Source organism: Bemisia tabaci, chromosome 1 (genome assembly GCF_918797505.1).
Source record: "Bemisia tabaci chromosome 1, PGI_BMITA_v3".
Lineage (NCBI taxonomy): Eukaryota > Metazoa > Arthropoda > Insecta > Hemiptera > Aleyrodidae > Bemisia > Bemisia tabaci.
Genome location: NC_092793.1, coordinates 82,110,068 through 82,137,930, shown reverse-complemented (window position 1 = coordinate 82,137,930; position 27,863 = coordinate 82,110,068). Strand labels below are relative to the sequence as shown.

General features: G+C 40.2%; 1 protein-coding gene across 1 annotated transcript in view; it reads right to left on the bottom strand.

The window, feature by feature from the left end:
- Nucleotides 1–27,283, bottom strand: part of sima (HIF-1 transcription factor component sima) — a 163,990-nt gene extending 136,707 nt beyond the window's left edge. Inside the window, 3 exon segments of the mRNA XM_019061382.2 lie at nt 1,369–1,556; nt 9,065–9,340; nt 27,000–27,283. Of these exon segments, the coding sequence (XP_018916927.2) occupies nt 1,369–1,556; nt 9,065–9,168 (292 nt within the window). The 5' untranslated portion in view covers nt 9,169–9,340; nt 27,000–27,283.
- Between the last annotated feature and the right edge of the window lie 580 nt (nt 27,284–27,863).

The following is a 27,863-nucleotide window of genomic DNA, read 5'->3' as shown; positions in this document are numbered from 1 at the left end:
ACTTATCCAACGTTCAACACACAGAATGAGGCTACGAACAATGGATAATTTCTTCAAATCAAAATTTTAGGAAATCCCGCAAAAAACCCCCGCACCTTCCTCGTGAGCAGGATGGAAAGTGAAATTTCGCGAGAAATTTCAAAATGCTCGAATAAATTTCACAAAATTTGAAATTTATTAATTTTTTCGGAATTACTAATTAGACCTTCGGAGATTCGGAAACGTTTCAGATGGTCTACCTGTTGAGTGTTGATGCGTCATTATATTACCCTACCGAGGTGCTATGCACGAAGGGGGGTGCAAAGAGAAGTTTAGAGAAAAAAGCCCCAACCTAACCTCTAAACCTAACGAAAAACATTTGCAACGCGTGAATGTTTTAGGCTTGAGGTGAACAACGTCAAAATCGAGAGTCACTGTCTTTATAGGCGTTTTTTGGCCTTCTGAATGCATCCCGAAAAATTTCAAAAAAATTTCATGAAATTTTTCATCTTTGCTCGTGAGTGTAGGCACTAGTCGGAAACTCCATCGATATACATATTCCACGGATTATTCTAAATAAAATCTTAGCTCCATCGATACACCCTCATTCATCCCAATGTCCTCAAGGTCCACTCATCCATCCAGAGAATACTAGGAACTCTGCCGTGCTAAGGATGAACGCCGTATGACCATTCGAGAGTTGCCAAATTTCCCTGAATAAAACGTGTATTTCTGAAGAAAGTCTTGCATATTTTTCCCTAAAATATGCAGGTATCCTACATGCAACGTAAATGTAAAATGCAAAGTTCCGAATTTTAGATTAAATTGCAAACAAAATTCTCTGAAAAATTGAAGGGAAAGTGTTCAGGATTTTTCCAGTAAATTCGTTTCTTATAGAAGGAAATATGGCAACGCCTGAATGCTCATACGGCGTTTCCCCTTAGCACGGTAGAACTGAAATCGACTCCCGCGGACTGATAATTGAAATTGATGGACAAAGCTATAGACAAAGAAGACAAAGGAGTATGGAGTGATCCTATTGGTTGAAATGGGTGGTTCCTATCGACAAAGGGAGAAAATGATAGACTAATGTCGGGTTTCTCGTGGGTTGCCGTTAGTTAGTCTGTTACCTGCCTCCTTTATCCATAGCAACCGCCCGCTTCCACCATAATAGGATATCTCCATATCTCTTTTGTCTCCTTTGTCTATAGCTTTGTCGATCAATTTCAATAATCGGCCCGCTGTGTCGATTGCGGTACTTTCTTCCTTCGCCTAATCCTGTTTTTGTTTCTCCGGATTTTGCAATTTTTGTTTCTTGGCGAATGGTTCTACTCAGACGTAGAACAAGTGTTGAAAATGACGTTGGAATGGGCTGGTTTGGGGACTTACCCGACTGGAGAACGTTGCGGACTCGGAGGAAGGAGATGACCAGTCTCATGACGGAGGCCTTGTCCAGCTGGTCCAGGGCCGAGCGCGGCAGGGGCAACAGCGACGCCAGCTCCGTGAATATCTCCGTCTCGCGGCTCCGTCGGCATCGCGCCGCGTCCCGCGATTTCTCTTTCCTCCGCTCCGAGCTCCTGAAACACAAACAGACACATGAGTTCTTGCTCCTCATCCACCTTACAGCTTTCAGCGAGACATATCCAACGTCCGACTATCCAATCATGCTTCCTCGATTCACCACTGGCTCAGAGACAAGAGACAAGAGACCCTCCACTGGCCTCCTAGCGACAGGTGGAAGCTTTTACTTTCGGGGTTTCAACAATTCCTTATGGACAATTATTAGGGAGCAACAGTCATCACCATATTTTCGGCTGTTGACTTACCTACATGGTCGATGATGAGCTTCGGATGACGTCATGAGCCAAACAACTTTCCCAAACGTCGGCCATTTTCGGCTTGTTTGCAAAACGAAACTGCCAACACGTTGTTGAACATCAACCATGTAGGTAAGTCAACAGTAGAATGCTGAAGTCCCGAAAGTAAAAGCTTCCACCATAGCCAAGTTACTAGTGGAGGGTCTCTTGTCTCTGATTCACCCACTGGCTCAGAGACAAGAGACCCTTCCCAACGGGCCGATTATTGAAATTGATAGACGAACCTATAGACGAAGAAGACAAAAGAGATATGGAGGGATCCTATTGACGGAAGCGGATGGTTGCAATGGACAAAGAAGTTAGGTAATAGACTAGGTGAGTAACGGCAACCCATGAGGGACCCGATAGTTAGTCCATCATTTTCTCCCTTAGTCTATAGGAACCACCTATTTCAACCAATAGGAGAGCTCCATACTCCCTAATGTCTTCTTTGTCTATCGCTTTGCGATCAATTTCAATAATCGGCCCACTGGTGTCTTGGCAATGGTGGAAGCTTTTACTTTTGGGATTCCAACATTCAACGGTTGACCTACCTACTCTGCCGCGATAGCCAAGAAAGCAGTAAGCGCAAGAATGAAGTTTTGAGAAAACGGGTTCAGAAGCTTCTGACCGGGAAATTTTATTCAAAGAAGCCTCCGTCCTTTCTCAAATTACCACTAATCGTCCGAAAGACTCCTAGAAATCGTTTAGATGATTGAAAATCGCCTGATTTTATTTAAATTACATATAAAGGGTATTTTTCATTTTCATGCTAGGTTATCGTTAGGCAAGACAGCCGGAAGTGCTATCTTCTGCATGCTTCTGTGGTTGCGTTTTGGGACACAAGACAAACGCATTTTCAGGTTACAAATTCGCAAAAGAGGGTGGCACTTTACCTGAATAAGCAATGGAGAGCATCAGTCGTATCTCATTTACTTGAAAACCCTGTTTTCATTGGCTCTACGAGGGAATCATGTCACTTACTGCTTACTTGCCTGCAGCTACTTCAATTTTTGCGCACTTACGGCTTTCATAGGTCTCGTTTTTATACAATTAAAATGAAGTTCGCTGTTTTAGCAATTTCAGAGATTTCATCTAGAAGAGTTTAGACGAATTTGGAAGGAAAGTCAATTTCGAAAATGTGACACTTGCTGCTCTCTTCGCTATCACGGCAGTGCATGGGTGGATAGTAACAACGTGTTGAGAATTTTGTTTTGCAAACAAAGGGAGGGGGCGGGGGGCGGCCCCTCCTGGGGGTCTGGGGGGGAGGGAAAGAGGAAAGAAAGCGAAGAGGGTAGTTTTAGTAGTAGTGCGAGTTTATTTTAAAGCGGTGCCTGAGCATCTATGACCATTGACACCACTGCATGTAGTTAAGTAACAGGGTTCGTTACAAAATAGGGGAACAATTTTTTTTGGTACTTAAATAGTAAAAAAAAACAAGAACGGAAAATTTAGATAATTTGAGGAAAAATAGAAAATGAGTTAAGTTGAGTTATAAGTAATAATTGGAAAAAAAAACCAAAATGATGGAATACTTAACAGTGTGGAAAAGTCCATCACTGGATACTGGATTTACGGTGTAAGACGGAGGGTGAGGTGGGAGGAGCTATATTTTATGTTTGGCAACAACGCACACAACGACCGTTCCCACACTCAATATCTACACTATTATCTATACTACGGGGTGTTCCAGACCACCCGTACCAGGCTTTTTTCTCGGTTGTTATGGGTCGTACAAAGTCAGGGACCGCGGGGTTGAGAGGGAATCGACCCCGAGGAATCTTAATTTTATTGTCCCAAGCCCCCCTCCCCTCCGAAACCCCCTAGAGAAGTAAAAGGGGGGGGGCTCACGATCCTAAAAAAAGTCAGGGTTTCCGACCAAATTGCGAATCAATTGCATTATAATTGACAAGTCCGGAACATTTCACTTCAATTTGACCCCTAATAATCCAAATTTGACCCGTCCTGGGCATAAAATAATCCCTTAAAGAGGGGCTCCATAATTTCTCTGTGGTCATAAAATTGACTTAGATTCTTAAGGAACCAGTCATTAACAGAGCTACCACTTAATTTGATACGACGAGTTTAGGGAAAGACTTGGGTGAGCTCACAACTTAAAACATTGGTTCCATGATACAAAAGTAAATGGTTAAGCCAAAAAATTCTCCAAAAAAAGCAAATGGTTTGCACAAGCTATGAACGCGTGAAGGAGAATTTCAAGACATGAACCACCACAACTTGGCTTGGCTAGCTTATGCTTATATTTGTATGGATATGTCACCGGTACTTAGCACTGTGGAGAGACAATTTGAAGCAGGCGTCAGGCGTGCATATCATGGAACGAAAAATCATCTGCGAAAAAGACAAGTCCGGGCTACTGTAATTATGACTTAATTCACCGACAAACAATTACAGCTTCTTGCCTCACAAGGCCGAAAATTGGCCGCTTCCATTTTACACTGAGTACGGAATTAAGCTGGCGGAATGAAACCTGGTACCTCGAATATGGAACGAGGCGCAGCCGTTTCAGATGAATCGAATAGAATTTCCGATGATGGGATGGAAATGACATCACGAAGGCAAATAAATTTTAGATTAGTGGAACAGTAAAAAAAAAAAAAAAAAAAAAAAAAAAAAAAAAAAAAAAAAAAAATTCAATACAACTATGTAGCGGCGATTTAAAATTTTGGTCAATGCCGAAAACTTATTCCGAGAAAAGATATTATTATTATTATTTTAGACAATAATTTACTAAAATATTGTCAACTGCACATCATTGATATGAAAATAAAAATTGCCTTGCTCTCTTTTTACTAGGTAGGTGCTACATTACAAAGGGGTCATTTTAAAACCGTTCACTGATCTGTTGATACACGATTATTGCTGCATTCGCTATAAACGGCTTAAAAATTTTTCATGAATTTTTTAGTGTAAAAATAAGCAAATAACAATTATACTTCGCGGATCAATAATTTCAAAATTTACACGAAATTCATTTGACAAAAATAATCGATGCTCAAGCCACTTTAATGTATGTTTGCGATCACTATCAAATGCGGATCGAAAGAACTTACGAGATGAAATCACTCGTTAGGTTAGAACCTGATGTTGAGCAAATAAACCAACGTTGCGACAATGCACTGTGTATCAAACATGATTGAAGACTCCTCAATCCCACGCCAAACTGCCGTGCATTAAGTGGATTGCATTTTGCAAAAAGGAACCAAGAGCATCGCAATGTTGCTGAAATTGTGCAACTTCTTTTGTCCTGAAAGAAAAACCTGATCGTTTTTGAAAAATGTCTATTTTAAACGCTTAAAACTGTAAATGGGCCTGTTGCATGCAAGAGATACAGTCGCGCGAATAGACTTTTCAGCGGTTAAATGACACGAAAATACGATGGTCACATTAAAAAGTCTGAAATACACTCCTTGCTGCGCAATTTGCGTGTTAGGAACGCGCTTTTCAATTTCCCGCGTCTGGGGCAGTTTTCTAATCACGGAAACGAGCAAACGGCGGGCTCGGTGATTTCCGGAAGATGTCGAGTCGTTGTTGTTGTTGTTATTTTTCCTTCAGTTTGTTTACAAACCAACGTGATCTTTAAAGTGGTCCATATACGCTTTATGCGGTAACCAAATCGATCAACTTTAAATATCCAACGCAATCCTTCTACATTTCATTTCACGATATCACGAGCTCCGATTTTTAGGTTATGTTGTCAGTTTAGTTGACCGGAAATAGCCGCGAGTTGCCGTTAATTGTTTCCGTTAGAAACTGCCCCCAGACGCGGAAATTTGAAAAAGCGCGTTCCTGACAACGCAAATTGCGCAATAAAGAGTGTATTTCAGACTTTTTTAATGTGAGCATTGTAATTTTCGTGTCATTTAACCACTAATAGTCTATTCGCACGGCTGTATCTCTTGCATGCAACAGGCCATTCAAGACAAAAATTACCACGTAGATTCCATGCATTTGCAAAATTATAGTAGTTTTATTGCTGAGGCTGGAATTGCACAATCTTAGCAACATGGCTATGCTGCTGGTTCCTTTTTGCAAAATGTAATCCAAGTATTATGCAGAAATGAAGGCGCGTGTGGCCAAAAGGATTCGGCTAATTTTTCAGCGCTCTATTCAGCAGTAAAATTGGGTTGACCAAGTTCCTTCAACCGATTTTACTGTTGCAATTCCCTAAGAAGACATTCATTCGATATTATTGGACCAACAGGGGCAATATGAGCTCCTCTTTGAAATATAGATGGCTGACGGAGACATTAAACAAAAATTAACTATCGTAGACAGGGCCGGATTCACCTACTTGCCGCCCATGGGCCGCCTATATTTTGCCGCCCCCTTCACATTCGGTTTGAAACTCGATAAAAACCATCAAATGAACGTGCCAACGGGGGAGGGGTGCATAAGACGCATTTACTCGTGTTGAACACATTTTTTGGGAAAGCCCTGTCAACACTACTAGCAAAAGTTCACGAAACATTGCGCGAAAGTTAAGTTCCGTAAACCTATCTCTGTGTGGACAAGGCCTTCCATTCATAAGAAATGAACGAAAAAATTATGAAAGAACAAACATTAATGTGGTTCAATGATTTTAACTACCGCCGCGCGCCGCGCAGACCGCACCGTGTTGGACGCAATGCATGAAGTATTCACGCTGTCTTGTAGGCGCTATGCGTTTCACGCTGACCGCACTGTGTTTGGCGCAATGCGTGAAGTATTCATGCATTCTTGTAGGCGCTATCCGTTTCACGCTGACCACAATGACCGCACTGTGTTTGTTGCAATACGTGAAGTATTCGTGCAGTCTTGTAGGCGCTAATATGTGTTACATGCCGATCGCCGCGCCGCGCGAGGGCTTCTCCTTTTCAACTCAAGTCCTCGTTATCATTTCTCTCTAAGTCGCGCCGTTTCAGGCCGAATTGCGTGTTTGGTCTCTCTCTTAGCTCGACTTGTTGAAGGTGCTGTCTCTTGTATCACTAAGAGACGACAAAATTGAAAATTACTATACTCTCAGGAAATAAGAGATTTTGTCGCCTTTTCTCGTTTGTAATTTTGTTTTTATAAATCCGATTTTTTTTTATACCTACACTTCAAAAAATTGAAAAGTTTTGCCGCCCCTTAGATTTGCCGCGGCCCATGTGGCCACCCCCTTAATCCGGCCCTGATCGTAGAAAATTTCCCATTTTTGGATTTATCAGCCAAATGTTTACGTATGCTCAGACCCGCCAAGGTATTGAGCGACCATAGAGCGGAAAAAAGGGCGGTAGTCGCATTTCGGGCATCTTGGATTTCGTCGATGACGTAGGTAGGGTAGGTACAGACACTTTTTATCATCAATTTTCTAGAAAATGGTGTACTTCATGGAAGAAAGTCATTCTACATAAAGTGTTTGACATTATGTTTTAAGCTGAACTATAAGCTAAAGCTATGCTTCAAGCCAAAAATATGGACGTTAAAATCTGTTTTTAATACTTCGAATTTCGGATTTTCCTGGAGTATCGACGCCATATTGTACATACCTACTTCACGGGGTAAACGAGTCCTAAAAATGCGACAACCTTCTTTTTTCTCTATGCCACCTGGCTGCTTCTGACACCAAAGTATCTTACGGTCAAATGACTCTGTCCGTCAAAATAACATGTACGACTGACATATCCCATTCTCTTGTAGAGGAATGGGATTTCCCTCGCGGATAATGCGGTTATCCTCCCCTGGGCATTGCTGCTAAAAATAAACCATCTACATTTTCTTTGCAAAACGTACTACTTATTAGAATTTTCAAAATAAAAAAGGAGGATTTCAAAGCTAAAATAAATGAATTTTTTTTTTATTTCGTTTTAATTTCTTTTTTCCTTGTTATTCAATTTTTCGCAAAACTGGTAAGAGCTAGAAATACTAATTAACAACATTTTCGGCTTCAGCAGCAAAAAGAAGGTGGAAATAGCCAGATCTGTCGCGTAAGATTTTGCTTTTTTTCGGTCCTTTTACACGTAAAGCCAGCGGCAGACAATATTTTTTAGTAGACACGAACATGGAATATGCTCAGGTACCATGCCATTGTAAGACTGCATGTATTTTTGACTGCTCAAATCGAAAATGATCTTGGTTGGTCTTAATCATGCTCTAATTTCTTCAGAGACAGCCCGACTTTTCGGTAAAACACAGCTTTTTCTCAGCGAAATCAAATTGCCGGTAAAAAAAAATACCAACATAACGCAAAATTCTTCCGACTGTACGGCTTGTGGACACCCTGACGTAAAAATGATTTTTTGATTCGTCAAATATTACAGAATAAATTCCACAAGAGGTGAAAGTTTCTCAGCGCTCAGAACACTCATTGCTACGTGCCAATTTCTCTCTCGAAAAGGGAAACAACGTGTCAAAAAACGCGGCCATGCTGTAAACAAAATAATTATATTGAAGCACACGGTTACAAATTAGGGACCCTTCCAAAAAACGGGTCAAATAACACAACTAAAACGCAAAAGAGTTCGGAGGCAAATAATGACTACGTGCGATGAGTTTGAGCCAAATATGTAAACGAACTTGAATTCAGGATTAACGCAAACTGTTCCCTCCCTCCGCTCCATCTCATTATCGTTAATAATCGAACCGTTTGAATCTATGGCCACCAATTTACTCTCATTCTCTTCCTGGATGGATCATATTTGCTCGAAATAATTTAATTGTGTGCGCTTCAACAATTGCTGTGCTTCGTTTCTTCAATCGGACGTATTTCTGCCAAACGGAGCTATAAGCATCAAGACATGAGCTCTGAGACCCATAAGAGTATGTGCATAACAGGGCTCACGTCATAATGCACATAGTTTCGTTTGACAGAAATACGTCCAATCTATACTTCTTGTTACTGTGTGGGGCCACACTGTCATTCAGAGAAACGCAATGGCGGCAAAGAACAAAAAATACGAGAAGAGGAAAGAAATAACTTGATCCTAAGTATTTTAGTGCAGTAAGTTGGTAAATTAACTCAGCACAAAAACTCAGGAGAGTTAAACTCACTTCTAAAAAACGACGCGCGCTTCATTGGAAAAAGATCCAGGTTTTGCTCAAGTTTTTGAAGAAAACGAACGTTTCAAAGTTTGAAATTCAATCCATTATGAGCTGGTTAAAAACTGACAACCCCAATGAGATTGCCGACGAGTTTAGGAAATAATTTTTTTCGTTCGAGGAAAGGAAATCTGAAAATGGAAACTTACTCAGTATCAAAGTCGGAGGTCTGAGAGGGCGACGAGTACCGCTTGTAACTGACGAATGAAGTTGAATCCGCAGAAGGTGTAAACCCTCCGAACTGATTATACATGATGGACGTCTTTCATCGATGACAATATTGTCAGAGGAGTTTCTCAAAATAGATTTCACTACTCCGATAGGACCACCGAGGGTCAGGCACAAATTATTCGAAACGAGTATTCTTGCGCTTTCAAAGGCACTGGGAGATCTTAACTATTTTCGAAGACGGACTTTAAAAAAACCTGAAACGAAATCGAACTTTCGGATGGATACGAAGATACCGGCTGAATGGACTGATGATGAGTCCACTGCTGGGGCATAAAAGTGCGAATGAAATACAGATCACTTGCCGATGAAGAGTTAAATGTTGGTGTATTATATCGACGGTGAAAATACCAGACCACGTACCTCGTTTCTGGTTTTTAAAAATATCCGTTAACATTTCATTTTTTTAAAAGGAGAACAAATCAATATCATTCCTTAAAACATTTTCAGAGTTTTCTGCGCACAGAGAAAAAAAATTGGACGTATTTCTATCAAACGGACCTAAGCGCCATGGGGTGAGGAAGGTAGAGGGGGGCTTGGATTGGCGGCGGAATCGGGCGTCCGGCTTATTCCGTCCTACACTCGCAATGCTTTTCTATGGCACTTAGGTCCGTTTGACAGAACGCGCTATCCGGGATTCTAAATTCCTCAAAAGGAACTCAAATTGGCGCTTAGTTCCGTTTGATAGAAATACGTCCAATTAGAGAAGTTTTCAAGAATTGACGTTGAGTGGTTTTCCATTTGAAAAATTAGGTATGGCAGGAAGTCTGCGACGCCGTAAACTGATAAGTGTGGTCTGGCAATTTCACCGTCAATATATTGAGGCCCAGGGGAAAAGGACGATATGGGAATGACCGTGTTTCAGTTTCTGGTTAGGCGTTACGTTTACTTAATTAAAAGTGCGTTGGTGCGTATTCGATTCCGTCAGTCTTCCATGCTTCGCCCTGAATATAGCTGGATGGAAAGAATCCTCTCACTTTAAATTTATGTCGCATGGAAAACTTAATAAAATTAGCTCTCAATGGGACAGTTTGCCACCGCCACCACTATCCGATCCATTCCTCAACCTCAACTGAAAAATAAATACAAAAACCGTGGAAAATTCCCATTCTTCCTTGCAAAGGAATCGAAGTAAACAATGATCTTCATAGGTATTCACCGACAGTATACTAGCATACACAATGAGACTGCGATAACAGTTATAATAACATGTATAGAGAGATTTTGTTATGCGTGTGGAATGAGCGAAGATTTTTGATTTGGCAGAAAAGGAGGCAAAGGTCACTGCTATCAACTTTCACGAAAGATAAGATTGTCTGCTCTCATTCAATAATGTAAACGCTAACGCCATTTTCACTATCTTTCAGGGGGATGAGATTTAAACTTGGCTAGGGTGCTGCAATAGGCACGGAAAGCGAACTGGTTTGGGCCAACCTAAGGCTAAAAATGAAAATTAGCGAGTGAAAGAAAAACGCTGGAATGATAGTGGATGGAAGTTCTAAACTGAAAATGAAAAACTTTTATTGCTGGCCCAGCTAATATCCCTTGTTGAAGTTGCACATCAACTAGTTTAGCAGATACAAAATCAGCAATAATGTCGGTACAGAGCACCGTCTTATTTTCCGTGTCATTTCTTCGTTATCGACCTTAAGATTTAATCTTTCATAATTTTACTTTGAAGACAACTCCAAAATGTTTATAAATAAGAAGAAGTGTTTCACGTCCACACTCAAGACCCCCGAAAATTAATATCTCTGAAAAACTCGATGCATTCTTTGTTCTGATATCCCTCAGGGCACAGTATATCGCATGAAGCGAAATTAAAAAATTTAGATCATGAGCAGTGGACAAGTGACTTCATACATATATTCATTACTGTGGAAATACCGCGTGTTATGTGTTAGAAACTCCAAATGTTAGACATTGTGTTTCGAAATATACTGTTCAAACGAGAGAAGTGGTCAGGTTATGCGAAATTCATACGATCGGATGCTTTTCATCCTCCTGTCCAAACGATGCAGGGGAAAAACAAAAACAAAAAATTACGAATTCGCACCACAACTTTAATTAACTGTGACGATGGAGTTATGCTGGTGTCAACATTTCCTCACCAGAAGAAAATTTTAAGAAAAAACTAATATAGGCTACAAGCTCAACTCATTACTCGCTGAGCACTATTTGAATGAATAAATGCAAATTTCTGCAGCAAAGCATCGATGATAATTAAAGATGTCACTTGATCGGAAGCTGCGGCCGATGGTTGAAACCTAGTGATTGTGCTTGTGGACTGGACATGAGAGGACTAATTTGAAATAGATGTGAGTGATTGGTTGGCTTCGTCAATTGCCATCCTTATTTATCGTGCTTACGTCGCGTCGGGTAGAATCGTTGACACGCTATCATCGGTGACTCAGGATGTTCCCTCGGCTTCTCCTGATTATACTGGACGAGGGCACGATAGAGAAGACGAACGACATAAACGACCAATCTGGTGACTCCATTTTACATTGATCTTGTCTTGTTGTCCAGTCGACAAACACAGCTCGCAGGGCCAAAAAGTGATGTTCAGCTTTGGAGCATTTGCAGGTGTCTAAAATTTGGTAAATTCCATGTTCGAATGGATGGTACCAAGTGAGCTGAACACGAGGATTCATAAATTGAACAATTATTAGAGGAGAAATGACAAAATTATCTAATCTGATAAAATACATGCATTTAAATAGAAAATGCCGCATTTCCTATTCACGTCACTAGGCGGCGCATTTTCTCAATTTTAAATCTACCTTTTTACTATTTCCCATGACCGAAAAATTTTTAAAAAATACTGCAGAATCAGCTCTTTGGGCACTTTCAGATGAAGGAACAAAAAATTTGCGTGCAAATTCTCCATTACGACAACAGACAGAATCTTATGATTACAATCTTGTAAAGTTTCATTAATAATTGAAGGGTCTGTGATTTCGCAGATTGGACTTCAGGGGACGAATAGGACTCTAGGGATGAAGAATGTTCTCCATCGCGCGAAAAGGATCGCACGACCGCTCGCGAGAGATTTGAGGAAGGCTGCGAAAATTCGGGAAGGATCTCTTCTTTTTTCCTTTTTCTTTTTGCTGTTCTTGGGGGAGGAAACTTTTAAGGGCGCTGTTTTAAACGCTGGAAGTCTTTCAACCGCGCTACTTTAGGGGACGGAAACTCTCAAGCTCGTTGTTTTTTGCAAAGGCGCAAAAAGCAAAACATCAAATTTTGGGGGAAAGTAAATTATAAATTGGGGGAGACTAAGAGCTTTCGCCACCCCTGAAGGACACCCACTCACTGAATTATTCCCTTCCAAACAGGTATCTGTCGAGAATTTCTTAGGACTCGATTCTCTACCTCGAAACGTGCATTGCAAGTGTGAAAACTGATTACAACCAAATCTATATGACAGTATGACCTTTCGTTTTCTCCACTATCTAAGAGAAAAATGGACTCGGAAGTGAGATGACGACACAGAAATTATGGAAAATGAAACTAAAAGAATTATCGACCCGCAAATTCAATTAGTTTCATACATTGAAGATAATATTTGCGAACGGCGCGCCGCGCAGGTAGCTACGTGATCAAATTGAGGTTATTATCATGCACTACAAGGAGATAAATTTATCTTCTGTCGTCCCCCGCGCTGTAAATACATTCTTCAACAGATCAACGCCTGTGGAGAATTTTACCCGTGAAATGAAGCGCTCTTACTGCAATGTCTCCTCTGAAGGTTTCAGCGCCATAGGGAGGGGGAGGGGTTAGGGGGAAATTTCCCCCAAAATACATCGAAACTGGTCGTCGGGCAGTAGCCGAGATGAAATTACTAACATTTCAATGCAGCACGTACAACAGTTACACTGTTTATACCATAACATTCTACAAAATAGAGGAGGACGATAATCGTTTTTCTATAATTTATTTTTTTAGCGGTAGTGTAGTTTTCTAAAACTTAAGCACAACCTGATATGTCTCCGTGGTAACAGAGTTCTATATAAATACGCATTGTAATGTTATAAACCCGCTAGCAGCTATTGTCAAAATGAACTAGGCAATTTAAGTTTTTACATAAAAACGGTCGTGCGGATTTTTGTGCAAATTTCAGTGAATTTCCTGCAGAGTTAAAAGCAGATTCCTTGACATTTTCGAGAGAATCCGCCAAAACGTTCTCTTGCAAAAAATTAAAAGGCCCCCTTATACAGGGTTATTCAAAAGTTACGCACCACTGGCCATAACTCTAGTTCTTTTAGTTCCCCCCCTCCCCCTGCGGGGATGAAGAACTGAAAAGTACCTCAAAAAGTTTCCTCCTCGATATGAGGAAGGACGCCACAAACCGCAAATCGATATCATAATTAGAACTAAAGTTATGGCCAGTGGTGCGTAACTTTTGAATAACCCTGTATCTGGTAATAGCTGATGGGACTTAAATGTGGCTAATGGTTCCTTTCTGCTTAACGCGACCCAGTCGATGGTTGACATCTTGGTAAGCAATTTCTCATACGCGGTGCTCATCTTCTTCGGCCGTGTTCGAAACTCGCAGGCGCCAACGCGCCAAATGCGCCTAAGAAATCGGGCATGGCGCCTAAAATATGAAGGCTCTGCGCCAACGTGGCCCCTAAAAATTGCTCCCCCCCCCCCCCCAATTTAAAAAAAAATCCTAAATTTTCTGTTGGTGATGTTTCGAATCCCCCCCCCCCCCCCGTTACAGTAACTAGTTCTGTAACTAGAACATCGAGCGTCTAACTTTACTCTAAATGCGCCGTGATATATGGGCAAAAAGTCAATCTGGCTCCTAGAAAATCTTCGATGGCCCTAAAAGTCGAGCTTGATGCGCCACATGGCTCCTGGAACTCAAAGGTGAGTTTCGAACACTGTTCCTCGGGGAACTTAAAAATGCGCCTATGCGGAAAACAGGTAAGCGCTTCGCTGATACGAACCTAGAGCTTTCCTGCTTGTCTTTTATTTATTCAGATAAACGGCAACATTTCAGGTAAGCTATTCCCTACCTGCACTGTACGCTGCGATTCAATCCTGCGTTTTTGTGACTGAATGCCGATGGCGTGGCGTGCTTTACGATATATCGATTGACGTGCCATTTAAGGCTCGGAAAAGGATCGATAAACAGGGTGTTCGCAAGGAACGCTTCGAAAATTGATTCTCAACCAAAGCTTCTGCGGGCCGATTATTGAAATTGATTGACAAAGCTATAGACAAAGAAGACAAAAGAGATTTGGAGGGATCCTATTGGTGGGAGCGGGTGGTTGCAATGGACAAAGGAGGTAGGCAATAGACTAACTAACGGCAACCCACGAGGGACCCGATAGTTAGTCCATCATTTTCTCCCTTAGTCTATAGGACTCACCCATTTTAACCAATTGGATAGCTCCAAACTCCCTATGTCTTCTTTGTCTATCGCTTTGTCTATCAATCTCAATAATCAGCCCGCAGATGGGGAAACATCGATAGTCGATCATCACGCCTCGGCACTGCTGAATTCATTGATCGCGGGATGGAGACTGTGAGTGCTGTCGCATGAGATAGTAAATTTAAAATTCAAGCTTGCGTAATGCATTCTCGCGGGGAAATGACTTGAGAATCACTGCTTATGACTAGAACTCCTCAACGACGGTTAAGAAAATTATTCACAATTCTTCTCCCTCGACATCGGCACTGATGCCATCTATTATCCTCTTTGATACGCACAGCAGTTGAAATATTCGAATCCCTCTTCCATGGTTGCTCAGGCAAACTGCGGCCACGTACAGGCCTTAATACACAATTGGACGTATTTATGTTAAAACGAACTACGTCACGCGCAATCCCTATACACATAGTTCCGTTTACCATAAATACGACCAATTCAAATCCCGGTCGAAGAAAACCGTTTGGTTACCGTCCGTTACTTTGCAACACTCTTCTCTGATCAAAATTGAGGCGTTTGGAGAGTGGGTTTGATTGAATTTTTCGTCCAAATCCTAATGAAGAAGGTTTTTTTAAAATCCAATCCAAGCTCATCGGCGATCGGTTTCAAACCAAATCCATTTCTCGGCTCACCTACGGAGGTAGTCGAAAAGTCTGGACGGGAGTAAACGATTTCACCAGGAATCTCGAAGAGCAACCAATTTTTCTAAAATTGCGGTGCTCTGTGCGACTAAGACAACAACTAAGCGACATCGACCAGGCGAGGTGATGGTGAGGAAGTAAAGTGTACAAGAAGCACATATTTTCGTTTATTTCTATCACAATTTGTATGATATGCTGTACTGTCGAATAAGTCGTGCACTGAGAAAAAACTATGGTTTATAAACCTATTAGAGGTAAATATGGAACACCTATAATAGTCGTAAATAAACTAATGATTCTCGGTCTGTGAACCATACTAAGGTCTCTGTACCTAATTAAGGTACCCCGTACCATAACTAAGGTATATGTGCTATTATTATATGTAGAGGTACTACTATTAGTGGTGTTCCATATTTACCTCTAATAGGTTTATAAGCCATAGTTTTTTCTCAGTGTGTTGCATTGGCCAATTAGCGCTTTTTTAGCCTAATCCGGAATTCAGCTCGTTTTCTTCAGGATTCGGTTGAAAATTAGATACTTGATTTTGATTGGTTCAAATTTCAACGGTGATACAACAGTCATAAATCCAAAAAATTAAATGAATCCAGTCGCGAAAATTCGCCTAAAATTGGACGACTCGTCGAATAGCTCCTTCCATACGCTCCAACTGAAGCGCCGCACAATGGATCGAGTCAAAAAGAGAGGTCGGGCAAAATTTGGAAACTTCAAACGCCGATAACTCCGTTTATACAAAACTGAGAGGTTCTAAAAGTGGTTCCATTGGTTTCCTCGTGAAATTTTCCTCTGGATCTAGAGGCAACGCTATAAAATTTAAAATGCGACGAAATGAACATCAAAATTTGCAGTTTTAGTGAGTAAAACATTTCATGTTCGACCTCTCTGATTGACTCGATCCTCTGTGCGCCGTCACACTGAAAAAAATTCTCGGTGTTTTTACCAAGTTCCGTTGGTACCTTTACCATCTCACTTTTTTTTACCAATTATTGGTAATTTTACCAAGACAGACTGGTAAGCTTACCTATAAACCGGTATTTTTACTGTTTTTTCCAGGTAAGAATACCACTTTTATTGATAATCAATTCCCGGTAACTTTGCCATTTTATCTCGGTAATTCTACCACAGTCGATAAAAAACATTGGCGTTTTTACCAAGGTCCAGTAAAATTACCGAGAAAGTTCAATAATTTTACCGAGATTTCTCGGTAAAATTACCAATTCCATAAATGATAATTTTACCAAGAAAAAACTGGGATCAAATAGAACCCTGAATTCTTGGTAATTTTATCCTTTTCTTAGTAAACACACCGAGATTTTTTTTTTTCAGTGCAGTCTGCGGGCGTTCACTAATAAACCGAGTGCGACACTTTTTCCTGAAACACCTCATGTTTTTATCCCTGCAACTTTTTTCCTCCCAAAAGACTTTTCAGACTAATTTTTAGTCTCCAGCGTCGCGCACGGAGATACGCGGTTGTTGTAGTCTCTTAATCGACGGTTGCGAGGTAATTTCGACTCGAATTTCTAAAAAAAAAAAAACATCGAGAGAGCCTAAAGAGGAGGGAATAAGATACTTTCACCTCTCGATACGGCCATGTATCTTATTCACTATGGGTCATTATAATCAGTATCCGAAAGACTCATCCTCCGGCGCTCGAGATCGGTGAACAATTCGGAAAATCATGATTTTGCTAATTAACGAGATCGCTGTCATTTCGATAGGTTTCACCGCTGCAACGAAATGCGTCAACTTGAGGCAAAACACTACAACTAATGCAAATAGACTCGTGGATTCTGTCGAAATTCCACATCGGGTGACACCAGTCTGAACTCGAAAACATACAGTGTGCAGGCTAAGCGCTGGGCAGTATTGTATTCTGCCGTGCTAAGGAAAAACGCCGTATGAACCTTCAGGCGTTGCCAAATTTCCTCTGGTAAAACAAGAATCCCCTGGTAAACCTATGAATAATGTTTTCTTCCAATTTTTCAGATAATTTTGCTTGTAATTTCACCTAAAGTTCCTGAAATTTTCAAGGAAAAATATTCACATCTTTCCTCAAAAATGAACATTTTATCGAAGGAAATTTGGCAACTCTCGAATGTTCATACGGCGTTCTTCCTTAGCACGGCAGAATTGCTCCCCATCAGAAAGCGTTTTCTATCGTCATCCTCGAGCGTTTCAAGGCCAACCGAAGCCGGACATGCAGAAGAATTCGACTCCGTGTCAAACGATGCCTCTGCTAATTGATAAGCTTAACGTTATTTTAATCTCTCGCCGACTTGGGAAAAAACTGTTTGGGGAACTTACTTTTGGAAAACTTGATTGGTTTCCTTCTTTGATTTTATTCAGAATCATGGAATTAATTCCATTGATTACGACTTACTATGTTTTTTCAATGATAAAAATTGTTATGCTTTAATACTCAGATCTTTAGTGTTTGGTGCATTGATGGGAATGAATGATTTTTAGTCCGGAGAATTCGTGATTTTGGAAATTTTTGACGGAAATTGTTTCTGTGGTTAATGTAATAATAAATAAATAATAAATGTACGAATTTACATATTTTTAGGAACATAAAAAGTGAAGAGTGGAATGAATTGTTTTACTTATTAAAATTATCGATTTAATTCCTTAAGTTTTTGCTTGTTCTTCCTATATTATGTTTCCTGTGAGATTAGGATTGATCAATCGCTCTACGTCTATTATATTAGCTAAGTAGTTCATTTTATGCCCCCCCCCCCCCCCAAAAAAAAAACTGGGAAAAAAAAGCTGAAAAAATTACTGTACCTCGTTGAAAGCTTCAAATTTAGATTTCTAAAAGACATTTATAGAGAAGGGTTTGCTAGGTAACAAATGTTTTTACAAAACCCTATTTGCTGTATGGGCGTCGAAATGCATAGCTTTGAAAAGTTTGAATGCGAATTTCTCAAAACTCAAAAACTCGACATCCGCTGTTCATACATAATTCAACATACCTATTTATTTTTCAAATTTGAATTTTCCGTAGAAGAAAATGTGCTCCGACTACTCCTAAATATTTTTTTTTTCTCATTACTTTATTCAAACATTTTGGTTTCTCTCTGTTTAATCCATTCCATATTGTGCTTTGAAAAAGATAAAACAATATTAAAAAGAATGTACCTACTACAGTCTTGCCTGCTATTCGGTCAGCGAGAACAAATTAAGGCTGACCAGTTACAATATGAATACAGTAAAACATTTTGACAACGGTAGTTTAAGGTACTGGACTATTCGATGCATTCGAATTGGCAGAAATGAGGGTGCAAAAAGGGAAGTATAAGTACGGGCTCGTGGCATCTACAAAATTAACAAATTAAGAGACGAGACTGGGGGGGGGGGGGGGAGGAGACACCCCCTTCCCCATGAGACAACAATGATAGTGCCGAGGGACAAGAGGGGGGGGGGGTTTAATACGAGTCCAGCGGGCTGATTATTGAAATTGATAGACAAAGCGATAGACAAATGAGACATGGGAATATGGAGCGATCCGATTGGTTGAAATGGGTGGTTCTTGTGGAGTAAGGGGGAAAATGATGGACTGACTATAGGGTCTGTCGTGGGTTTCCGTTAGTTAGTTTATTACCAACCTCCTTAGTCCATTGCAACCAGACGCCTTCGCCGATAGGATCCCTCCATACCTCCTTTGTCTTCTTTGTCTAAAGTTTTGTCCATTATTTTCAATAATAATCAGCCCGCTGGCGCTTGATTCACCGCTAATGTTGCCGGACGGCACAGAATTATTTTCATCCGTCGCATGATAATTGTGTTTGACAGGCCAAATTTTGGAGTAAAATTTGACAACACCGTTCCGGTTGATGAGTGTTTAAGCTCTGCGCAGATTAGCATTATTACTTTAATAGCGTCCTCCGAGTTTGTGTGAGCGAATCCATGGGGATACACCATCGCGGGATGAACGAATTTTCAAACGAGCAGCTTATTTTCTTCCCGTCATTCCGGGTTTGAATGATAACGAAACGAGACAAATTTTCCATCTAATTATGGTGACTCGGTGACGTCATTGAGGCCTCAGATATAGCACGGGGCCCGAAATTTTTTTCTGCTTCAACACCCAAGTGAAACATCCGTCGATGAACCGAAACTGAGCCGAAGATCAATCGGCGGTCCTTGACTCCTCCTGGAACTGACACGGAAAGAGTCTCGTCTCGGTGAAATGGACCACTAGACAAGGTACGAATTTCAGCATTCTGATACATGTTTCTCAATCAAAATTTCACGTAGAACACGATACGCACAACGAAAATTACCAAAATCAACTCCTGACGAAGATATTTAATGATTCTTGATGCGTGAATTCAAACCACCCGCTCATGAAAACTCAATGCTCTACGTGATTCACATCGCGCGCTAAATGTTTATCATGACAGTCTCTGCGATGTAAAAATCTTCGACTTCAAATATCTTCGACTTCACTGGCTCAGCTATAGCAAATTACCAATAGTTTGAACAACACATGGTGGAAAATGAACATTGCTCGATTGAGAAGCTTGCTGAAACCGTTGAAGTGCACGATTTGACTCACGTAGAGCTTTGAGTTTCTTGTGAGCGGGCAGTTCAAACTCCTCGTAACCAATATGAAATATAAACGTTAATATTTTTTCCCGTGAAATTCTGGTCAAGAAACATGTATTAGAATGCTTAAATTCGTACCTTGTCTATTGGTCCATTGCGATAGTGTTTCGTTTAGTATTCCGTATTTCTTGATGTTTCCAAGACTATCAATTTTTGAGGAAGCCCTTACAGCATTCAGAGTAATAGATCGTATTCGATACATCAAACGGGTGAGATTATATCGATATCGATTGGTTCGAAACATAAACATAGCCTCAAAAGTCAATTGAGTGATGTGACGGAACTGGTTTTCTGTGATAGATTTTTGATTCGTTTGAGTACTTCTTGGTCAAGAGTAGTGATATCACTACAAAATTTCTCATTTTCAGCTTTTCTGATAAATGGATTACACTTTGCAATAAGGAACCACTATTTCTGGCCCATTTAAGAAACAACATACATGCCATTGGTTTCCCCTATGTAAATATGGATTGCATTCTGCAAAAAGGAACCACTAGCATTGCAATGTTGCTAAGATTGTGCAACTTCTTTTGTCTTGGAGAAAAACCCGATTATCCATTAATAGTTTCTATTTTACTCGCTAAAAACTGAAAATTTAAGACAAAAATTACCATCTAAATTTCATAGTTTTTCACAATTTCCGCAATTCTATTGCAAAAGATGAAGTTGCACAATCTTAGCATCATTGCAATGCTAGTGGTTCCTTTTTGCAAGATGCAATCCATTTGTGCTTTTATGGAAGAGCCAAAAGATAGTGGCTCCTTATTGCAAAATGTAATTCAAATATCCTACAATTTTGGTTTGAGGTTATGTTTATTGTTTTGAACCAAACGATACATCGAACCACTATCGAATACGATCCATACAATGAACTGCAGGGGGGAAAAATTATCAAACGAGATAAAATGGACGAAACACGCATTACACTGGGCACTCGTGGGCAGTTGACCAACTTCTAGCAGTTGACAGTATATTTTCCGACGATGGAGAATTTGCACGTGTCTGAAATTTAATGAATTCCGTGTTTGAGTGGAAAGTAGGTACTAAGTGAACTGAACACGAGAATACCCTTCGTTCAGAAATTGAACAGTTACTGGAGAGGTTATGACAAATAATCTAATATTCTAATTTACATGTGTTTAAATGCGGTAAATGTGGCAGATGACGTCACAAGGCAGTGCATTTTCTGACTTTTAAATCTACTTTCATACTATTTCCCATGGCAGAATAAAATTACGGAAAATACTGTGATGTCAGCTCTTTAAGCACTCTCGGACGAAGAAATAAAAAATTTGCGTGGAAATTCTCCATTTACCATTCATCGCAAAATTCCTGGAACATATTTTTAATTGATGAAGTGGGCGGTTTTCGAAAAAAGCGATTTAATTCTTGGAACCGGGATTGTTCGCCACTAGCACGCGCACCATGGATTCACCCTGAGGCCTTTTGAGCCTTTGTCTTCAAAGGTGCCCCCGTCACACGATCATACGGTTCACGCTTTATTATTGTGCGAACCCTCAGACGTGCTACTCGCACGTAAGCCAAGTATGCAGAAAAGCACGACCTTGGTGTAAACATCAAAGGTTACGCCCCCGTTTAATCAACACGTAATTACTAACATCAAAGGAGGCGCCGCGCACAGTGGATCGAGTCAATATGGAAGAGGTCGGACAAAATTTGACAACTTTCAGAGCTCATAACTCCGTTAAAACAAAGCTTTGAGATTTAAAAAGTGGTTCCATCGGTTTCCTCGTGAAATTGTAGTCTAGAAGCATCCCTTAAACTTTACAATGTGACAGATTAAACATCAAAATTTGCAGTTTAAAAAAAAAAATTTCATGTTCCACCTCTCTGATTGACTCGATCCACCGTGCGCCGCCAGCTGATCATAATAATTAGGACGATTTTCATATAGAATAGAAAAATGATTCAACAACAAGAGGATTTTAAAATCCCGATCGCCCGAGTACAGCTGGTGCGCAGATTTCATGAAATGCAACCATCGATCGAGGAATATTTTATTTGTACTCGCATTCTTATTTTTCATTTTACACCTCCGATGATCTATTCTGCCGTGCTAAGTAAAAACGCCCGTATGGTCATGCAAATGTTGTTATATTCCTTCTCAAAAAATAAATACTTTTGAGGAAAGTTATGAATATTTTTCCTCGAAATTTTCAGACTTTTTAGATCAAATTACGAACGAAATTCTCTGAAAAATCAGGAGCAGGGTGTCTCCTAAAACAGGCTGGCCAAAAATCAGTACTTTTACAGGGCTTTTTAGTACATTCTCAAGAAATTCAGTACCTCCTCAACATGAATATTCAGCACTTTTTCAGTGCCTCCAATTGACTCAATTCGAAAATTTTCAAAAATTTGGATTTCTCGCTCAAATTGCGACAAAAAGTCCGGACCTTCTTACGAAATTTCCGCACTTTATCGGTACTTCCGGACCGCCCTTAAAAAATCAGTACTATTTCCGACTTTCGGAAATTCCGGACTTGTAGACACCCTGAGAAGAGAAATATTCACGAATTCGCCTGAGGATTCGAGATATTTCGAAAGAAATTTGGCAACGCCTGATGGCTCATGTTTTTCCTTAGCACAAGAGTATCACAACCCGGATGGAACCCGGTAAAAGATAGCCGAACACGAAAAAGGGCACGGCCTTTGACTCTTCCCTGATTATTCCTTGAATTAAGTATTGCCGAACGCGAAAACATGAGAACATGCTCACGTATCCGCACACCGAAAGCTTACATAAAGCCAAGCGAGCAAACATACTTTTGATTGATATTAAAAGGAGTAAACTCGAATCTTCATAAAGTACGCGCCTTACATTAAGTTTCCATGAGTCCTTTTAAACGTTACAAAATCGCTAATTTTTTTTTTTTTTTTTTTTTTTTTTTTTTTTTTTTTTTTTTATACTTTTTGCATCCATATATTACACGTATAAAGCATAAGGAATGAAGCACTGGCTTTGGAAAAAAACACGGTAGCAAAAATACCCAAGCGTACGTAAATCGCATACTTAGATGTAAAAAACGGTCAAAAAATACGTGAGCTTTAAGATGGAACACTCGCTTGGTTTTCGTTTAGAAAAAGGAAAATTAACTTCACAGGTTCATTGCTCGTTTTCGCTTCCTACTTGCAAATTAATTAGGATCAAATGCCGTTAAAATTATAGTGCTTTCAGCCTAAGCTCAATTTATTTCTTAATTTTATATTTTTATATTTTGCTTTTAAATTTTTTTTAATTCTTTCTTACTTGTTTTATTTTTAAATTTTTTATTTATTTTTTTATTTTTCATTTATCTATTGATTTTTTCATTTTTGCTTTTTTTATTTATTTTTTTAATTTTTTTATGTTTTATTTACTTTTCAATTTTTTTCTTTATTTTTTTATTTACCAATTTTTCTTTTTTCGATCACGGGAAGGAAAAGTCCTCAGTTTGTATCCCGAGCACAACCGACAAGAGGCAAAGACCGGACAGAATATCGGAGCGACCCTCTGACGTCAGGGCATGAGCCCCTGGAAGCATGAATCTATACAGTGGCGTGGCGTGAATTGCGATATATCGATTGATATGTCATTTAAACCTATGGAAAAGGATCGATAAACAGGGTGTTCGCAGCGAACACCTTAATCGATTCTTTACCATAGGTTTAAATGACAAACCAATCGATATATCGCAATTCACGCCACGCCACTGATCTTAAACAGGGCTCACGTGGAAACTGAGATACGCCTTTATGTCTGACAGGCGACGATGGACGAATGACCTCTAGTTGACGGACGCCAAAAGGAATGAAATCCTGGCGCCAGGCGGAGGGAGGAGGGGTTGTAACAAGTTTTAAACCGCAACTTTTTTCTGTTCCTTCAATACTATCGCTTCGTATTTTGTTGCTCGTAGTTCCTTCAGTTAAAACATTGCTTACTTTTCAATTGTTGTTAAAACCACATGTCTCGAGAGTGAGTTTAGAGAGCGGTGATAAACTTGAAGAATTTCCTCAATGGCAGCTGGAGGAACCCGAAAAAATTGGATGCTATCAAAGTAAGACCGTTTCAGATGGGAGTGAATCAAAACTCTCGAGTTGAAGGCAACAGACACGGTCGAAATTAATGGACGGTATCAATTTCAAGCCCCCCCCCCCCCCCCCAATTTAGTGTTATTTTCGAGGATAATCACGAGACGATCACCTTAGGTCTATCTCCTCGAACACTGAAGATAAAGCTCTAATCTTAATCGTTTATTGAACGGTTTCACGCGTGTTATTGTGAATCTGCTGTTTCACGTGTGTCATTGGGAATCTGCCCATTTTATTCACGCAAATAGTAAAAAATCCATTTCTTCGACCTCGCCAGCAGTGGATTTTTTTTTTTTTTTTTTTTTTTTTTTTTTTTTTTTTTTTTTATTTATAAAATATATAAACATAAGAAGAAGAGGAAAGTGAATGAGTAATGAGTAATGTTTCGAGGTGTTTGGGCATTTCTAAAAGCGCAAAAAAAGGAAGAAAAAAAGGAAGAAAGAATGGAGAAATCTAAGAAAAGACCTTCGGAAGCGTAATTCATCTAACGTCTGGAGAATTTTCGGATGATTTGTCTCTGTAGTTATAAACCGACATAAACCCGTAATTTTCATCTTACGATTTACAGCGAACTAAAGTATAAAGTATAAAATGTGTAGCAGTGTATTGCATTCAAAACACGAAGAAAATTAATGTCAGAGACACGTGCACATTTTCATAAAACGAGAGTAAATTTCCTGTTAATGATCAGGTATGTAATGTATCAGGTGGATAGATTACTAGGTGATTTAATGCGTATTTGTGGAACAAAAATCCCGGATAAGCCCGCTTCTAGAGAGCTCAAAAACCCGATGGAATAATCCTGTTCGGCGCGAAACCGGGGCGTTTTAAATTTGCGGAAAAGTTGCGCTTTTTGAACTGCGTATTTCTGGGTATCGAAGTTTATTTTACGCAGTTTTTAAGTGCGCATTGTTACGCATCATTTTCCTTCAAAAAACTGTATTCGCGAGTCAAAATCGTTCATGTCTTATTAAGGACCCATTGTTGCGGAATGCTGCGGGGACCGCAAGTTCAAAGAATCATACCTCAGTTCACTTCAAAAATTAATGTTTGAGGTGGGGAGCAGCAACTTTTTCAAAGTTTATACTTCAATTCATGCATTAGCAACAAAAAAAAATCAAAATAAAAGATGGTGGATTACATGTTGGGGGAATTGGTGCAGTATGTCCAACGAAAAAGTAGCAAAGATGAATATTCTTCCACCGTTAGACGATTTTGAATAATCTAAAAGTGGGTAACTGTTTCTGCTATAGTGTCGGGCTACAATGGGGTTTCTAGTTCATGGTATTCAAACAGCGCGGTTCATAACATTCAAATCAGTCCTCGTGTCAGGGGAAAATCACAAGATTTCAACTGAACAACTAAAAGTCTAAGATAGAAAATTCAAACAATCTAGGGAGTACGGATCGATTTCAGTTTCACCTTGGCCGGACTTCGACCCTGGCTGATGCAATCGGTGTTGCCACATCCGCTTTCGGATTCCACCTGGAGAAAATAAATCCTGCTCCTTCGACAGCTCGATTCAAAATCATCGTTGGTGGTAAATATAAAGTTTCAAACCACTACTTTGATATCGAGCTAATGAAGTGCCGAATGCATAAAAGTAGAATGGAAAATTCGAATTGGTCTCGAGAATTCAACAAGTGCGGGTGCGATCTCGGCCCTCAGGAAATGGGAGTGAAAGAAGTATGCACTTCAAATTACGCAAGTGAGCTAACCTTGTTGCAGCTGCATGTTCACAGGCTATCGTACAAAAATGTAGTACTCAATATCGAGGGCATGTAATTGCTATTTCTCATATCCGAATCCGACTGAACTTCGTGTTATTATATATTGAACAACTGTTTCGACGCAACGGAATGCATTGCAGTGCAAATGCAGATGCAGTGCATTTGGTAATTTTGAATTGGATATTACCGGTGGAGTGGCGTGCTTTGCGATATATCGAGTTATCTGCCATTAAAAGCTATGAAAAAGGATCGATAAACAGGTTGTTCGCAACAAACACCTGTATAATCGATTCTGTAGCCTAGCTTCAAATGGAGAAAATATCGATAATCGATCATTAACGCCTCGCCAATGTTAACCAGGGGTGCAGAAAATGCCCGATCTCGCGCCCGCCGGAAAAAGCCCGCATAATGTAGAAGGAGGGGAAAATTTTGAAGGGTCACCAGTCAAAGGTCAACGAAAAACAGAAAAAGGTCATCTTCTTTTAAATTGGTGGGAAATTTTGTGGAAAGCCTGCGGGCGGGCGCGTGAAAATGTGGAACTTGGAAGATTCTGCACCCCTGATGTTAAAGTTCGCATGGTTTTCGGGAGATCTTTGAGTGATGTAATTTTAACTAATGTTACTCTCAATTGAGTCAATCGAAAAGAGAAAAAAATATGCGCGATATAATTTATCATTCGGTAGACAAACTACTACAGCTTTTAGACGGTTCAAGTAATGGTTTTACCTTTAAAAAAAAAAAAAAAAAAAAAAAAAAAAAAAAAAAAAAAAAAAAAAATATAGTGAGTCGTTTGTACAGGGGCTGAAATCAAGTTTGCATGTGCACACAGCAAAACTGATATGGAGTGCAGTGAGTCTACTGTGAGAATAAATCTACGATTATGCATTTCAGCTTATTACAGATATTGAATTGCCAAATTAATTATACGAATCCATTGTAAAATTAGAGATTTTTCTCATCACACCTTTGAACTTGAAGTTTCATGATCTTAAATGTAGGAAGGATAAAATAGAGGATCATTGTTTACTGTCGAACCTTCAGGAAAGAATTATAGATAAGAGAACGTCAATAGATTCTGAGTTTGCCCTGGGCAGTTTACTATTTCAATTGTAGGTGCGATATAACTTGGTCGCGTGAGGACGGCTTCAATTAGATGAAACTGATGACCCTAAGCTCAGAATCGGAGTTCTTGCTTCGAAGTGACAGTCGAACTAGTCGTAGCGGTGGCGATCCAATTGAGACAGCCAACACTGAGGCGATTAATCATGAAGAAATATTGATTTCCCTTCACATCGTCCCATTCACTGGTACCCCAAAAATGAGAGAAGCATACGGTTCAACAGCTTTGAGGCACAAGTTGATCCAGGAGAACTACCGACAGGCGAAAAATCACTAGAAATCACACTGGAAACCGCGACGACACTAATTCAGACTAGAAAAACATAAAAAAAAATACCCGAACCGAACACGGTGATGAAAAAATACCGACACAAACACGCACACGCCGACACGACGAGAAAATTTCGGGAATCGCGGGGGGATGCGAAATTCCAGGGGGGTGGGAAGACCCGGGAGGTGGGGAAAGGGGAGCGCGGACCCGGAAGCGTGGATCGATAACCGATTTCGATGATCGACTGGGGTTATCGGCGACGACTGAGGCCGCTTCGCGACAAAGTGTATTGCACCGACCGCGACCGCACACACACACGAAAACACGGGCGCCGCATCCAAACACATGCACAAAGACAATAGACGCTTATCTCCGACGCCGCGCCGCGCGCCGCTGGCCCCCGCTACCGTCCGACAGGTAGCTGCCGAATCTCACCGAAAAAATACAAGATTCCCTGTCAAGAGCTGCAGATTCTGCAATGAGACCAGGAGTCTGGAAAACCGACCTAAGTGGAAACGGAATGTCAACGCTACTGGAGTCTTTCTATTTAGGAAGCTATCACTTGTAAGAATGAAGTGCGAGGTAATTGTTGAAATTGATAGACAAATCGCTGAGCGAGGGAGATAAAAAGAAAATGGAGGGATCCTATTGAGGGAAGCGGGTGTTTGAAATAGGCGAAGGGAAAGAGGTAAGACATTTTCGCGTCGTCTTCTTTGTCGATCGCTTCGTCTATCAATTCCAACAATCAGTCCGCAGGAAGGAAATGCGGAAGGGAATACTAACAGAGACAGTGGCGAGGCGTGAACG